This window comes from Zonotrichia albicollis, chromosome Z (assembly GCF_047830755.1).
Source record: "Zonotrichia albicollis isolate bZonAlb1 chromosome Z, bZonAlb1.hap1, whole genome shotgun sequence".
In the NCBI taxonomy this organism is placed as follows: domain Eukaryota; kingdom Metazoa; phylum Chordata; class Aves; order Passeriformes; family Passerellidae; genus Zonotrichia; species Zonotrichia albicollis.
In genome coordinates, this window is record NC_133860.1 from 19,368,469 (window position 1) to 19,385,950 (window position 17,482).

The 17,482-nt window shown below is 38.9% G+C and overlaps 1 protein-coding gene across 3 annotated transcripts in view; it reads right to left on the bottom strand.

Moving 5' to 3' along the window:
* Positions 1 to 17,482, bottom strand: part of FYB1 (FYN binding protein 1) — a 55,508-nt gene that overhangs the window by 12,122 nt on the left and 25,904 nt on the right. For all 3 annotated transcript variants that reach the window (XM_026794629.2, XM_014268338.3, XM_014268339.3), the window contains exons 3-9: positions 12,746 to 12,920; positions 11,072 to 11,121; positions 9,896 to 9,915; positions 9,044 to 9,090; positions 7,561 to 7,678; positions 5,173 to 5,329; positions 2,162 to 2,306 (exon numbers count right to left, since the gene is read on the bottom strand). In XM_026794629.2, the coding sequence (XP_026650430.2) occupies positions 2,162 to 2,306; positions 5,173 to 5,329; positions 7,561 to 7,678; positions 9,044 to 9,090; positions 9,896 to 9,915; positions 11,072 to 11,121; positions 12,746 to 12,920 (712 nt within the window). The remainder of the gene's footprint in view (positions 1 to 2,161; positions 2,307 to 5,172; positions 5,330 to 7,560; positions 7,679 to 9,043; positions 9,091 to 9,895; positions 9,916 to 11,071; positions 11,122 to 12,745; positions 12,921 to 17,482) is intronic.

Consider the following 17,482-nt stretch of genomic DNA (forward strand, 5'->3'; position numbering starts at 1 on the left):
CAAAAATATTTAGAATGTATTTTATATTTCTGTTGATATCTTAAAATTAAAGTACGAAATATGCCTTTCAATCATAGGATACTGTGTGTTGGAGGGCATCTCAGGAGATCATGTAGTCAGACCTGATTGGAATAAAAATATAATCTGACTAAGCACTACAGAGCAGATCCAGACCCTTTAGATTCATTTCTTATGAGGTGATCTTCTTGAAATGAAATGGTAAACAAGTTAATTTATTGCTCAACTAGCTTTCACTGGGTATAAGTGTATGTTTCTAACAATGTGGAAGGAGTCCATATTAGCCCAACATTCTAACAGTAGTTGAAAAAAGCCTGAGAGGTTCATAGTAGCTGAGATTATTTCCCGGTCAAAACCTTACCTAAAATTATACATCAAAACAAGGTACTTGTTAAACTCTTGTGCCAAGAAATACTGAAATACAACACCCCTAGTCATTTATTAATTTTGGAATATTAGCAACACTACTGATAATGAGATAATACTATTTGGTTAAGAGCTTTTTTTTGGAACGGCATTCTTCCAGTGGTTTCAAAACATATTGATATATATCCTATATATCTTGCTCGTGAACTGAACAGAGAGTGCTATTAATCACTGGAGAAGAAAAAAAAGTCAAAATACAGCTTAAAGGATTTAATGAATCTAAGCCAATCATTAATCCTTTGAAGCTCCTTGGAATACACTGTTATTTTAGTAAGCAAACAGTGCAATTGTTTGCTTTTGAATGCAATGCATTTTCTAAATTCCTTGCATTGAGGTGACTAATTGTAATGCTTGCCCTGCTGAAAAGGATTGGCCAAGGATGCCTCTGCAATGAAGTAACTAATGCTGAGATTACCTGAAACCTAGAACAGCTAACATTGCTCTCATGGCTAGGTCACGATGCTATGAGACCAATGTGCTGGGAGGAAAACTGATACCGAGCAACCTGGAAAAACATCACACACAAAGCTGCACTGGTAGCAGGAAAAATGCCAGCCTGAAGGCAGACTTTTCCATGTGCTGCTGCTGGAGCTCGTGGGAATGTTCTATGCCAGCCAGCTGCAGTTCTTTTATTCCAGGCAGGCCCATAAGCTAAGGAGCCTCATGGGAAGCAGTAAGAGCAGGTGTAACGGCTGAGTGCTTCAAGATGGTTGTCCTACATATTGAAATCCTTTACAGCCATATGCAGATCTCTTATCTGAATCCAAGGCTCTGTTTCTGCACATCAGGACATTTAATGGAGAATAGGTTGTTAAGTCACATGTAAGCAGCAAAATTTCCTGTGAGGTCGGCAACATAATTACCACTGTTACGCTAGGCTGTGTGATAGCAATGAGTCTTGCAACAGGACCACTAGGGTATTTCCCTGCCAGCAAGTCTGATATGCTGCTGGATATGTCACTTCTCTAGCTGCAGATCTATTTGACATGAAATAGATGACACATTGTAGTAGAGACTCTGCAGTGTAGCATTGCACTGCAAATACATGGAGACTGTTCCATAGAGAAGAAGCTTCCAATGAAGTATAAAAAAAAAAAGTATAGCTTATCCCATCTCATGCAATTTGAGAGGCTTTGTTTTCAGGGTTAAATTCACAAGCTGCACTCTCTTCTGAAGGGTTACCCTAGACAGGATTTCAGAAGTCCCTTCTCATCAAAACGAAAGGGGTAGTAAGAGTTAAAGATGTGCTAAGGCTCATGAGGACAACGAGGGTGATCAGGAGTTCCCTGGTGCAGTGAGTGCTCCCATTGCTTTCAGAGTCTTTTAGTCGTGCATCTTAGAAAAGGGAGCATGTGACTCCAAAAAGACAGACCAAGTAAAGAGAGGGAGGGAAGAGAATTGACTTCCTGCAGATGATTTGTAATCCTCTATGGCTTGCACTTTTTCCTCCTTTGGATTTCCATGAAGTAGCTCCTATTCCAACAGAATGGGCTCCTCCTAAGTGTGACTGCTTACAGATGCTGGATTCCAGAATTCATTTAAACTTCTCTGACCACATATGAGCTACTCTGTCTGAATAGCTACATATAATAGCTACACATTTCTTATATAAGTGGCTGTTTTGTGACAAGAGCTGGGTTTGTTGTTGGAAAACTTCCCCTGTCTAGGCTGACCCAGGTGAATCACTTGTCTCATTTCATGCATTGCTTATACATACCTGCTAGTACTGTCCTGTTCTCCAACATCATCATATGTTTCTTGGTCACTCTCTGTATGTTTCACAGCAGCACTGGTAGATGGTTTTCGCTTTCTTTTTAAAGAATCATAATCAATCTCCACCATGGTTGTTTTAATGTATCCATCTAAATAAATGAAACCACGCAGTTTAAGGGTCATGATAAAGGCATGATTTTAACAAGGGGTTCAGAATCAGTGACTGAATTGTTTTGTATGATTTTTGAAAATTTTCAAAGAAATGTCTCATTCCAAGCAGCCTCATCTATCAACACAAATACAAATATCAAAATATCAGATCTATCTCAGATCCCTATGTTAAGCCCTCTTCAGCTGATGTTCATTTCACTTACTTGTTTCTCAGCTACAGCAGGAGAATTTTCTGTGCAGGAATCATGGGGCAGACTCCTTTTCTCAGCTGGCTTTGGGACCACTTGTGGCAGGACATCTACCCCACCTGACCACCACAGAGAGCTGGTGCATAAAGAGAGATGACCTGGCCTGAAAGGCTCAGCAAGGGGGCATCTGGCACCAGAAGAGCTCAGGCCTCAGCCAAGAATCAACATCTTAGTCTGAAGATTTGATGTGGAAAGAGATAGTAGAAATATTCTTGACTAAGAAAGCCTGTTCTACAAACCATAAAAGACACACATGAGTTATTGCAGAGGCAGAAGCCCTCTACACACACACACCTGAAAGTGTGGAAAACCTTTTCCGGAGTCTGGACACATGGTTACTTCCCTGGGGATCGAAGGAAAGGATCTCCATGTGTGTCCCACCAACAATGGGATGGTAAGATACATTGAATCCTAAGTTATATTATTTCTTCACTAGCTGTAACATTAATAGGTACCTTTAACCTCATGCTGTATTTACCTACTAGAAGTCTTTTTTTTTGTCCTTATTCCTGTGTAGTATTAGTTTGGTTTAATTCTTATGTCTGTTAGCTTTGTGTCTATTAAATAAATAAGCCATTCTATAATAGACCAAATCAGCCATTGTTAAAGAACTCGCAAATGAGTTTTGGGGTGCTGGCCACCTCAGTAAAGTTACTGCCTAGTGTCAGAGGTCTGGGCAAAAGGATTTATCTAAACCCCCACATCCATTCGTAACACCACCGCAGTCCTGTGGCATATTTTAGGGCAGTCCATGGCATCAAGGTCCTGACAGGTCATTAGGAGGATCATGTACATTGATTTTTCTTCAGGTTGGCAGATGCACTGTAGCTGCATTGATCAGAGCAGTTGACCTGACACGAGGATCTCTGTCTCTCCTGAGAGTAAGTTTTGACAGGTATAGTGCCTGTGCAGAAGAGTGCACAAATTGATTTCTCCAAGGTGAAAAATGCTCCTGCATTTTTTTTTGAAGATGGAAAATTCCCCACTCTCCTTCTTTTGAGTGAATGCATTTTTAAGTGTGTTTCCTCTCAAAGAGGAAGGCATTCATCTTTCCTCTTACTTAAATGATAAGACCTGATTTTCTTCTTTTGTTTGGTCTTCACCAAAAAAGACCTGGCCTGTGAACATGGAAGGCTGAAGCATTGGTGTAAAAAATTGGTCTGTATTATTGAAACTTTTCAATGAGAAGCCTTATACAGCTTCAAGTTTTGCTAATGCAAGAATTAATTAATGAAAAGTAAATTAAGTAATGGACTGCAAATGCACTAGAAAATATTCTTCTCCCAACCCTCACCCACAGTGTACAAAATGATTAATGTAATTGACTTATTTTCACAACTTCAAGGTTTGGTGGAAAAGCTGTTGTTGGAACTTGCCTCTTGAGATCATCTTGACCAATCTCTCTAAACAAACATGATCCTCCATTAGAGCAAGTTGGCAAGGACTGTGTCCTGTCAGGTTTTGAAGATCTCCACAGATGGAGACTCCACCACCTCTCTGAGCAACATTTTCCCTTGCTTGGTCACTCTCACAGTAAAAAAAGTGTTTTCTGCTGTTCACACAGAACCCTTGTGTTTCAGTATGTGCCTGTTGCCTCTTGCAAAGTCACTAGGTAACTGGAAAGAGCCTGGCTCCATTTTCTTTACATCCTCCCACCAGGTATTTGTGGTGTACTGTATATATGTATTTGTGGTGTATTTGTATATATGAACAATTATAAGATACCCCTTAATTTTCCTTTCAGCAGGCCCAGGTCTCTCAGATTCTCTTTGTATGAAAGACTCTCAGTTTCTTACTGTCTGTGTACACTGTATATATCAGTATATACAGACAGTATATATACTATATACTATACTGTATGTATCTATTACTACTAGCTGCTCAGCTGTTATTATCTACAATTTTGTAGAACTCCTTTCTCAATGTGTGAACTGTCTTACTAATTTGATTGGCATTTTAGTTCCCCTAAAGATCAAGCAAATGCTTTTAATAATTCTGTTTGATTCTATGGATCAACCTTTTATAACCCAGGAGCCAGATCATCAACCTCTTTATTCTCAAAGATCCACTGATGGTACTTACACCTTAATAAGAGAAGCATTTAGGATTTCAGAGAAAACAAAACCTGGAAGTCAGTTAGAAACTTTTCATAGGAACAGGAACAAGAAAAATACTTAAAACAGGTCCTTATTTTCTCTAATTCTATTTTAAGAGCTCCCATGTTACGTTTAATACAAAGACATGAAAAACCACAATTAAAAATTTAATACAAAGACATGAAAAACCACTTGTTACTTGCAGGGAGCAGAGTTCTGATGCTATTTTAAGGCTGCTGGCAGGGAATTCACCCTCAGTATGTCAGTGAAGGTCCCTGCATACTGACCCTAACTTATTCCAGTGCCTCTAGGTGTTACATTATGTTGCGCAATAACTCCCTGCTATGAACTAGCTGAGGATGGAAGGGTGACTTGGGGTAATTATTTACTTTGGTGGCCAGTGACTCAGACATGGTAGGGCTAGTCCTTGATGTAATGCTCACATGTTTGCTGTCATGTAGTGAAAATATTCAGGAGCACAGTGAAGAAAGAGAACTCACAGCATCCTTTTATCCTGCCCAGCCACTTTCCTTCTGGGTTGTCTGTGAGGCGAATGATTTCAATCTTATCCCCCTGTTTGACAGTCAGTTCATTTCTCCCTCCCTTGTGGTCAACGCAAGCTCGTGCCTGATGAAGGACTTCAATGGGTCCTGTTAACTGAAGAAGAAACAGAAGGTATTACAGGTGGGGAAGAATTGAGTTCTTTCCCAGACATTCAGAAAAAGTAGTAAAAAATAATGATAATGATGGTTATTTGTTACATTGACATTTAAAATACTGCTGCCAAATAAACAGACGGGCTTCCTCCTGCTTGAATTACATAGTTTAAATTAAAAATCAGAGATTAAAGGAGAGGGGAGAAGCATGGCAATAGAGCAATTGAAGAACTCACTGGCAAAATCACAGAAATACTAAGATTAAAATCTACAAATTAGCCTATGACACCTTTTACGAGTTGACAAAACAGATGCATTGAATTCCAATGGGTGCCTCCATTTATTTCCAGAAGAACTACTCGAAGAATCATAGAATCTTTTAGGTTGGAAAAGACCTCTAAGGTCACTGAGCTCTACCATTAACCTAACACTGCCAAGGTCAATTAAACCATGTCCCTAAGCACCACATCTACAGATGTTCTAAATACCTCTACGGAGAGTGATTCTACCACTTCACTGGGCACCTCTTCCAATCCTTTGCAACCCTTTTCATGAAGAAATTTTTCATAATATTTAAGCTAAGCATTCCCTGTAACAACTTGAGGCCATTTCCTCTTTTCCTCTCCCTTGTTACTTGGGAGAAGACACTGATGCCCACCTGGCTGCAACTCCCTGTCAGGCAGTTGTAGAGTGAGAAGGTCCCCCCTGAGCCTCCTTTTCTTTCAGGCTAAGCACGGCCAGCTCCCTCAGCTGCTCCTCACAGGGCTGGTGCTCGAGACCCTGGATCAGCTCTATTGCCCCTCTCTGGACTCATTCCAGCATCTCAGTGTCTTTCTTGGAGTAAGGGGCCAAAACTGGACATGGGATTCGAGGTGCAGCCTCACCAGTGCCAAGTACAGGGGACAATCAGACAATCCCTGATCCTGCTAGCCACACCATTCCTAACACAATGAGTAAATATTCATTAACATTAATGCTAATGAATCTGCCACATAATGCTTTGTGTTTACTATTCTATTCTATAAATGATCTTGCAAGTACTCACACGAGATGTTTACTGATGTCCAGGATTCACTTTGTGAGGTCTTTACATTATGTTATGAAAAAGCCATTTTATGATTTTGTATTCGTGACTTTAAGATATGTATTTTAGAGGCATAGTGCTCTTGTCAATTATAGACTAACTCTGGAATATCTATCCTGTATAAGTGGCCAATAAATGGCAAAGAAAATGTGCGTTAAAATATATTTGTTTAATAATAATAAAATACCTGAATGGTTGCAGGAGCACCAGCTACAAGCTTTCTGTGCACTAATGCCTACACTTCTTGTGACTGGTCTAAAAAATAGACTTGGTACCCAATAAACACCAGCTAACTCATTATTATTAACTATGTGTACCTTTAATATTTGCTCTCCACAGAGCTCCAGGCCCTCCACAGCAGGCCATGATGTGAACCACCATGGCTTTATGTGTACTGAGCATAACAGGAAGAAAAACAAAGCTGCCCACTGTGTACAGTGACACTGAAAGTAGCAGAAAGGAGAATTGTGAATGGGCATTAGTTAAGAAAAACTGACTGGCAGACTTGTAAACTGTGAGAGCGTGCTGACCACCAGCTATGCAAAAGTGATTTAAAACAGAAAGAATTGTCTCATCAATTTAGCCCCAGAGAATGACTGTAGCTCTCATATACAAGTCTGATTTTCCATCTCCTCATTTAGGCTGGAATTTACTGTAAGTCCCTTTCAAGGCAAAGGTAATGTGTTGCAATACAATTTTGAAATCTTTAAAGGGCTAAATACTTCTGTATCTGACTACAGTGAAGCAAATAACACTATGTGTATGGGATTCAATTCTAACTTTTATTAAGTGCTTTTGATGCTATTCCAATGAAATTAGAAATAAGAAATTCTAATAATAAATTATTAGAAACAGAAAAGTGAAAACAGATGATTTTAAGGCTTTCTTACATAGAAAAAAGGTGAGAAAGTAATTTAACGAAAATTGTAAGCAAACAGTCTTTGCCATCCATCAGTGCAGAGCTTGCATTCAAACATATGCCAAACAAAAAAGGTAGCTTAAACCCTTATTCAGAATTTATGCAGGTGTTTGAACTACCCACCATAACAAATAGTTTCGTAGCCAGGTGAAAAGTCTACTATGAACTCTACAATGCTAAACAAGGCTGCTTGCATACCTTCGTCCACATTACCAAATAAAAAGCTTACTTTGAACTTTTTCCTCAGTTCATGCTCTTTCTTTTCTTTTTCCTTTTGTTCTTTCTTCTCCTGGTCCATTTTTCTCTTATCTTCTTTGTCCCACTTCTTCTCTTTTCCCCTTGATGATCTGAAAGAGCATTGCCAGGACAGAATGTGTGAAGAAAATCTTCCTTGGAGTTACCTTACCCAAGGCTGGCAAAGAACTGCTAGTGATGAAAAAAGACTTCTCCAAGTGAAATCAAAGCTACAGATTCTAAACCATAATGCAGCTGCAACAGATAGAGTAAGTAGCCCTTTACTATATTTGTAAGTTACAGTGTCTGCCCTCATGAAGCAACACACTAGACAAGCTTATCTGCCTCCACATGTGTGTGTCCAGATGTCTCTGAGATAGTTTTGTTGAGCATGCTTGTGAACTGGCAGCAGTCTAGGTGTTGTACTGGATGCAGCCGTTAAATATTTACCCAGGCCACCAGTGGTTGATGCAGGCTGAACTGAAGCCTGAGATGCCACAGGACTGTGTTTTTAAAATTGATTGCAGCCTATTCCAGCAGTCTACACAATGAGTCAGTCCTCTGCACTCATTTTTTTCACACCAGGGTACACTACCTACTGTGCCTGGTGTACTGGAAGGTACTGGGGTTTGGGAACTTGGGATGGAATTAGGCCTACATCTCCAGCTCTGCCATTTGGCTGGAAGACCTGTGTTTTAGAAACTCTATGAAGCTGCTCAAGTGAAACTCCCCCTTTTTTTCCCCCAATACTTTTGCTAGACAGGTAGGCTCAAATTGCTAAAACAATGTCTGAAATGAGGATCACTTGGGCTATAAATCAAAGGGGATTCAACAATAAATTTTTGCTGAAAATTGTTGTACATCTGAAATATTCTTCATAAATTACTTATTCAGAAGGAATTTAAGTTTTTCTTTGGCTATTGTAACACTGTAAATCCCATAGATTTAGACATTACCAGGGTAGAGAGAGTCATCAAAGGAAAGGTCTAAATGGAAGAAGAATCAGCAGAGCTTGTAGTCTGTCTCTGTTGCTATACTAGTTGACTCAGGCAATAAAAATTGTCAATCCAGCCTCTCCTAAGAGTTCTAAGAATATTTATCTGAAAAGCAATTAAAAAAAACCCACCACAAAAGATCTGTCTGGGACCACAATACCCTGGGGCTGAGCTTATTTTTCGTCCTAGGCTGTAATTCCAACCAGTGGTTCGGACATACTCCTTAGATCAGAAATCAGAGTTCTGTTACCTTGATCACAGTGACTGCATTATTTAATTGCAGGAGTGCTGCCACGCCAGGGCATGGCAGGCCTAATAGGGAAAGAACCTGTGAAGAGACAGACTTTCTCCAGGGGAAATGAATGAAGACAGTAATCCCTGACAGGGCCCGCAGCAGAATGGCTCTTTTATTTCAGATGAAATACAGCTATTAGAAAAGATAGTAATAAAGGTACAATAGGTCATAGAGTTTAGAATTACTACCTGATGTCATTAATGTCTTCATACATCTCTCCATCACTTTCTTGACCCTATAAAAAAGAATCAATTTTCAATGGTCTAAGTACAGTCAAATAGACATGAAGAAACTTGCTCTGCTATATAAGCTTCAGACAAACTATGTAAGAATCATTTATAGCAAAATGCAAATATCTTTATGCTTCCCCAAACAAGTTACTCCATTATTCAAACACACTATTCTTTTATATTTCTGCTATTTTTTACGATATCATACCTATCAAGGCTTGGATTGTTAAAACCACCCAAGCACATTGCTTAATCCAAAGTGGACGTTTTCATTGCAAAGTGTGTCCTGTAAAGTCTTTATCATTGCTGATGACTGGACTTCCATGATGAAGGTGTCAGGGTTAGCCCTATTTAAACTGGAATGCTAAGGATCTACATGGTACTCAGATTCAGTTCTAAGAGATTGTCTTAGTCCTTATATAGCCAGGTATATATATACATGAGAAAATATGTGATTAGCTGAAATATTAACTGAAATATTCTATTATCAGAATGGACCAGGACCATTCTTTCTATTATTTCTGGAAAATTCCAGTGAAATGAAAGGTCAATGATAATAGAAGACGTAGTTTTCCATTTTCTTTTTTTTAATCAATTTTTGGTGTCTAGCCAGGTTTGATAATTTGTTCCAGTTTACTCTGCTTCTCTCTGATTCTATTTCTATCCTTCACAACAAATAATTATTTCTACAGCTTACTGTGGGTATACTGGATTAAATCTGCAAGTAATTGTCTAATGTGTTGAAGAAGTTTCACTAAACTTTTAAGTTTTTGCTAAAAACATAGGTTTATGTTGCTGGATAGTACTTACCCTCTGTGTATTTCCATGACCTAAAGGAACAAAATAAAACCAGGATATTTATTTTTTTTCTTGTGCAGAAAACAATTCATTCTAGCATTTACTATTTAAAACTGCCTATAACGTCAGTGATATTAACTAGAATCTTTTATTTTGCAGGATCTTGTTTTTAGATGAAGGTATGAATGCAAAATTCAGTTTTTCTAGATTGCTTTCATAGAACATTGCAAACTAAAAATATTTACAAACAGCATATTTCACATGTATTTTAAAAGTGGAAAATTTGTTTTAAAAAATCTTTAACTATGTTAGTGAATTTACCTATGTTATTTTTTTACAAAATCACTACTTTTATGGTTGTCAAAACCCTGATAAATCCAAAGAGACCTCAAAGAAGTTGCTTGCACCAGCCCAACAGCTGAACAAGTATTTCAAAAGCTCTTTTCCTAATCCAGCCTCTGCTCTGGGCAGCAGGAAAAGATATTCTGTGAATCTCCTGATTCCTCCTTACTCTGCAGGCAGGTAGGTAAGGAAAGCTGTGCTCCAGCTGCACAGCCTGCAGGGCTGTGAGTCTGGATGGCCAACACACAAAATGATGCACAGCATGCCTGGCACAGCCCAAGTGCCACCAAGGAGGGGTCAGAAGGCAGGTGGGCATTCTTTGTGTCACAATCTGCTTGTCTGCTGCCCCTGGTACAACTCACTCCCTCTCATACTCTCAGACCCACAAAGTGACAGTAAAAGCACAGTCAATCCTTTTTTTTTTTTTTTTTTTTTTTTTTTTTTTTTTTTTTTTAAATCAAGTATAAAACATTGCCTCCTTCACTAGACCACACAACTCTGAAAGAGCAGCATTCATTTTCGGTCAGGTTTGAAGATCTGGTGATTTATAGTTCCAGCGTATTTCTAGCCAAACAAAAACAAAAAGAAGAAAAAAATAGAAAAAGAGGATAAGGGGGTGGGAAGAAAGGAATTTAGTGCAGTTTTTGAGAGTCTATCATATTAATCACAGAACAGTAGATCCATTAGTGTTATGAGACAACTATCTTCATAAAGTGGCAGAACTAGTATAATTAGTAAACAAATCACTCTTGAATACAACAAACTTTTCTTTATCTTATAAATACAACATGCTTACAGCTTCTCACAGTAGCCATTAATTAAAATGTATAAAAGTATGCATCTTACCCTGTGAAACAAATTCAACGTCATCATAATTTTCTTCATTTTCTTCGTTTCTGTAAATATGAAAAGGTAAACATGTGAAACCTATGAAGATGGTTTTATGATTACATTTTCATTAAGCATTTTTCTGGTGCTTTTTATTATCTATTTTATACAAAAGCAGAACAGTCTATTGAGCCCTATATCCTACTTAAGTACACACAAGATTTTCTAAAGTGTTCTCTCTGACTGTAACTCAGTATTTCAGGTGGGGCTATCTTGATCTAGAGTAAAAAACATCAAAGTGAACCAAAGGCACTCAGAGAGAGTGTGGTATGAAAAATATCATAAGCAGATGGGCTGACTGAATGGAAAGAATCTGTGGGGCTTTTTAACCATTTTTGCAGGTGCAGTCTTCTTACAGTGCAAAAGTACAATTTCAGACTTTTTCTCAATGCTAAATATAGCTCTTTGACTTGTTGGGCTTAAAGTCTAAACAAGGGACAAGAGAAACAGTGTAAAGGTTAGGCCAGGTAAAATGTCACCAGAGCTCTTAGATTTAAAATCTTGTTCAAATGAGAAAAATGGTAAATTGAATTGAGAATATACCTAATAATATCAGAGAAATTTAACTTCATAATGCTTTTTAACAGCAGAAAGAAAACAAGGGCTGACAGTTATCATCAAAGAAGTGTAATCAAAAAAAGGACTTGAAAGCAGAACAGGATGTTCTAAAACTGGCTTGATGGGGAAAGCATGGAGACAGGCAAAAGCAAAGGTGTCAGCATCCAGGCACAAATTTTCCGCAGAGAGGAGAATTTACAGGGCACACAGGAATGAGAGAGCAGACAGGGCATCTGGAGGTACATTTAAAAAGTGTCTGATGTCAAACTTGGCTCCTATGCCTGGGTAAAGAGGAGGATACCCAGCCTGGCCGCTGCAGGTACTGCGGCTGTGAGGCAGGACTGATGCTGTCACACAGCGCTGAGCTGGACATGACTCCCTCCCTGCTCCTGCCTGCTGGGTGATGCTTTGTGCAGTGCCTGCTGGCCAGGAAGCAGCTCATTATTCAGGCTCAGCTTGACTCTGGTCAGTTTTGATACTGGACTCAAGCACTTACACCTCTGTCAGCAGAGGTCCCACTTCTGTACGCAGCTCTTCAAAGAAGGATAAAGAAAGGAGCCCCATAACAACAGAGGCTTCTCAGTGTTATCACACAAGGCCACGTCATGGCCTCAGTGCAGTTTCACAACCAGTGCTGAGCTCAGTTCCTCCAGCTTGCAAAGCTGCTTCCTGGGGTATTGGTTCATAGACCTGACCCTCCTCGCCCTCTTTGCCCAGAAAAATTCAGGGGAAACCTTAAGCTATTGAGGCAACTGATTTTCTATCAGTGTTTAAAGTTTTTAGATTGTTCTGGAGTAAAAACCAGTCTGTTCCCTTCTCCTTTCCCTCTCCAACAGAGGACAAAACCAAACTGTTGTTATATACAAGACAATTCAGGGAGACAACTGAATAGATGGAGGGTACAAAAAGCTAATTCTAAGCAGGCCAGGTACAGGGTGGGATAAGGAAAGTAGTGTGAGACAATCCTCTCTCAGAAACCTGGAGCACATGCAGCCTTTGCCTGCTGCACCAGGAGGAAAGTGGTAGGCAGAGAAAGGTGAGAAAATAAAGATGTTGTGGCTTTTGTTCACTCACATGGTTTCAGAGCTGGGCTTGATGTTTCTGGGAGGCAGGCTGGGAGTTGCTGGCCCCTGCAGGGATGGGTGAAAGGCTGGTGGAGGAGGTGGCCCAGCAGCGTGTGATGGAGGTACCGGTGGGGCAAGTGCTGCTGAGGAACGTGCCTTCTTTTTCAAAAGTGTATTTTCAGGACCTGAAATATAGCAGAATAGACTGAATTTATCAAGCAAACATCTGAGGAAGGAACTTTGCTGTGTTTGATGAAGTTTTCGGGTAAGATATCAGTACTGCAAACACCCTAGACAAAGCATATTTTGCTGAACCTGCTCTAGATATTTTTGTTGCATTATCTTATCACACTAGACAGGAGGAGACTGCATTCAAAAACGTTCTCCCTGTACAAGGACACAAAAATGTCTTTGCAGAGACATGAACTAGACACAAAACCAGCACAGTTCACCCAATACATTAATACCTGTGTTTCAAAACTAAATTATAATTCCACAATTCCCTTAAAAGACCAGCTGCAAGGTTTCATATGAGCACTGACATAGTATTGCTGAGTTTTTTTGCTCAAAGAGTTTTAAGGGAAGGGATAAGAGACAAAAACATATTTTGGCCTTTACAGAGAGAGGTACAGGTCTCTGAACATCTTCAAATACATTTTTAATATAAGTTGTAGAAAGTCTGGACTTTTCTAGCAAGCTCAGATTAGAAAAGTGGCAAAGCTGCACAGAAAGCTACACCCTCAGCAGACAGGTGTAGCCCCAAAAACTGATGGTGCTCTGAGCTAGAAGAGAAGCCACAATTACATGAGTGAGCTGGTATGCATGTGTGCTGTACTGAATTCATGCTCCCTGTACAAACCACAACCAAACCATAGCAACCACTGCTCTGAGGGTTGATTTTGAGAGAAATCATTCTACACAAGCAAATTAAGTCAGAGTTTTGATGCTATGATGTTTTTGAAGTATGATTTTTTTTTTAATTATTATTAGTCAATTAAAATCTAGCCAAAAAGAACTGTCCCCAGCTGCATGGAGACAAATCCAGAAAAATCCAAGGAAAAGGAGAACAGCAAGAAAAAACAAATTCAGAGTTCTGTTAAAATCAATTACAACTGAGAAGAAACTCCTTTGTCTTCTGGAGAATTTATTTAAGTTCACACCTGTGACAGATTAGAATCTTGTCAAGTAAAGGAAATGATAACCTCACTGAAAAAAAAGTGGTTCAAAACACAGAACAACAACAAATTTTTACTAAAGTTTAATATTAAGACTGAAAATTGCAAGAATCTATTGAAAGAGCATTTTTAGCTTATTGGGTGTCTGGAATTCCATCCTTGTTTTGTTTTGTTTTCCTGAAAGCCATGTTAATTTGTATTAATAATACTCTCAAAAATTTATTTTTGTGTTTTAATAGGGAATCGTACATCAGTTTTTCAGTGGTTGTATCCACGTTGTCCTAACAGAGTGTTGTGTATGTGCTCAACATGCATATGAACCTTTTGTCTTCACATTGTATTACTTCTTGTTATAAGTCCTTTGTAGAACTAAGGTAAAAATTCTTCCCAAGTCTCTGTGCATAATACTTCTTTCATCTGATGTCTCTTGAGAGCCAAATTCAGGCAATAGGAAAGTGAGCCAGGAAAGGACACCACATGCATTTTAGATTAAGAGCTTATTTTTAAGTATAAAGGCTGAACAACCTGTCCTTTTTAATTTTTGTAGTTTTTTATCATCTAACAGTAACATCATATTAATAGAAATACTGCTTTTTTAGTTTCTAACTATTGTAACTGACTCTTCTCTGCCTTTAGAGTTTTAATTAGCTTAATTATTTACACTTATGACCAAGACTAATGTAGGTGTAAAATACTTCAATTCTAATACTAGAAATAATGGAATGATTTAGGTAGGAAAGTGACATGCTGAAAAGTGAAAAGCTGTTTGGAAAAAAAGGTGTAATAATCAGGCCTGCTGAGCCAAAGCTATGATAACATTCAATAGTAGATTTTTTTTGCTGTTTTAATGGAGCAGATTTTTTGTTTGTTTTTTTTTTTTTTTTTTTTTTTAATCTGGGACACTTGGTACTATAAAAACATGGAAAATCTCCATGAAGGTGGTGGAACAGCAGTCAGCAGCAGACATTCAGATCAAGAAATTAAACTGAAACTACATCCTGGCTTCACATGCACCTGAAGCACTCTCATCACAGTAAACAGAGTTAAGGGTGGTCACTGTGGGGCAGCTTTGACAGCTAACACCTTGGTTTCCAAATAGCCTCTCCTCTCAGGACTCTCAGCTTTCTCACAAGTAGTGCTGCACTGAATAAACAGAGGCAGAAACGGAAGCTCTTCAAATAGAAACAAAAGAACAGAAGAAAAGGCACTGCAGCTGTATAGAGAAAACTGCTATAAAAACTGTCCACAGAATGTCCCATTATACTGCTGCTTGTGGCATTAAACTTCTTAAATCATGCTCAGATCCTCAGCACTTACAGGACAGCTACGCACAGAACACGGCAAAAATCTATCTTGTGTTCTTGGAGAACCTTCTCAAGCAGCTTTCATATGGGCACTGTCCAAAAGTTCACTTACATTCTTGGGAATGTTTGTTTATCAGGAAGTGAAGGACACTGAAGTTGTCTTGATGCCATACTTGTGACTTTGACCCTTGCCATTCTTGGCTTGTGAAAGGGAAATACTGATACATCTTTGGTATGACATCTAGAGAAAGATCCCATCTCCCTTCATGTCCAGACATTCTGTGTTCAACAGCAGAAGAAATCAACCTGCATAAAAAAGCATAATTTCTATGCCTTTCCCATGTGAACTCAAAAGAGAAATTAGAAGTCCAGCTCTTTTGGAACTTGTGAATTCCATGCTGAAGCATTCAGGACAGAATGAGAATGAGAAAAAGCCATTCTCACCCTATTAAAACCTTCAGTGCTGTCCTGAGATACTTCATCACTCTGTCTGAGATGCTCATTCCATAAATATGTGGCAAAATGAAGGGAGGTCCAAGCACTGCATAAAGTCTGTAATGGACTACACCCAGAACATGTATTGGTGGAATGGGAATCTTGAGGGAACTGGTCCTTTGGTCACAGATGGTTCTTTGTTTTTCAAAATGGTAAAATGAATTGGACTCATGTGCAAGGATGATTTTGGCTCCAGTATTAATAAAACATAACATGTCTCTATTTATTGCCTCCCTAAATACCAGGGTATCTCAGTGTTTGGGTGAGAGATTGGCATACAGAAGACGGTAAACATCCAATTACCAACCTGAGCAGAATAGAAGCTGTCAAAGAGGAAAAAAACTCACATATTTTTTAGCACTCATACCCGCAGTTCTACGTCCATCAACTGAAGATACAAACCTGTCTGTTCAATCAAATCAGTATTGCAATAGAACGTGTTTATTTGGCACAAAGCTTTTAACTGGTAACAATGAAAAATAGTCATTTTGATAATCTCCCTTGAAGCAGGTAAATATCCTGTTCTAGCAGAGGGTGGGCTGGCTTCAACTATTCATATTTTTCTCACACTTGGCAGGACTGCAGCAGCAATGTATACCTGCTCCCAAAGCCAGCAGCACTTTAGAAATCCCAGTTAGCTCAAAACAGCTGTGTTGATCTTATCTGCAATACACTCTCTAGCAAATGCATTAGTCTGGCCTCCAGTCTCCAAATAATCCAGACTTAACCACAAAGATTGAACTGTTAATGATATTTAAGGTATCAGGCTGTAGCATCCTGCCTATCCACTGCCTCAATCCAGAAATTTCTGGTCCATGCCTGCACCCTAAATAAAACTGGAACTGAACAGCAATGCATAGCACTGTGTACATTCCATTTTGAGTGGTCTCATCATACCTGCTTCACCATAAATAGACAGTATAAATACATATACATATGTAAGTAAGAAAATCCCTTCTATAACAATGCAGTCTCTTGCAACATGCAGGGCAAAAATGGATTATTGACTTTGCATTCTAAAAAAAAAAATCCACCTTCTTTCTTTGGCCTAGAGTATGGCATTTGGTGAGATCTTATTGCCTTTCACCCCTGATGCAGTAAGCTCCTGGTCTGTTACTGACTCCAGCTTTTAGTAATGTTAAAAAAACCCTGACAGTGAGCAGGTGCTACAAGGAACCTTCAAATAAAATTATTAGTGAATTTTTATAGTTTTCATCATAAAATGACTTCAGGATTTTTTAAGCAGTTACACATCAGAAAGTCTTTAAAACAATATTTTTATAAAGCAAAATGTTTTTGAGCTACTCTGCAAACCCAACACGCTTTTCAGTTTTACTGCAAAGCACCTCACTACCTCTACATGCAAGATCTGGGTAGCTTTCTGGGTTTTACAGAGGGTTTACTAAGAACCTGCAACAACATATGCAGCAGCTGATCAGCCACTTCCTACTTCATCTGTAATGTGCAGAGAGCTGTGCTCTGCTCTGCTTCCCTAACCACATTTTTGTTTAGATATAAGCCATGGTTTCAGGTTTCACTATTATGCTGCTTTGGAGCTGCTCAGAGTGAGCAGGTAAGCTTACAAAAGAGTCGAAGCTCAGGGCTTTTGATTATGCTGTGGTGACACACTGTAGCAACAAAGTTCAGTTGTGATACTGCTCACACCTTGAAAACAAAGAGCATGGAAAGTTTCTGGTTGCTGCTCTCCTCAAGTCCCGACCTTACTTTTAAAAATGCCTAGGTACAATAGTTTATGAGTTTTCTTTTCTTTTA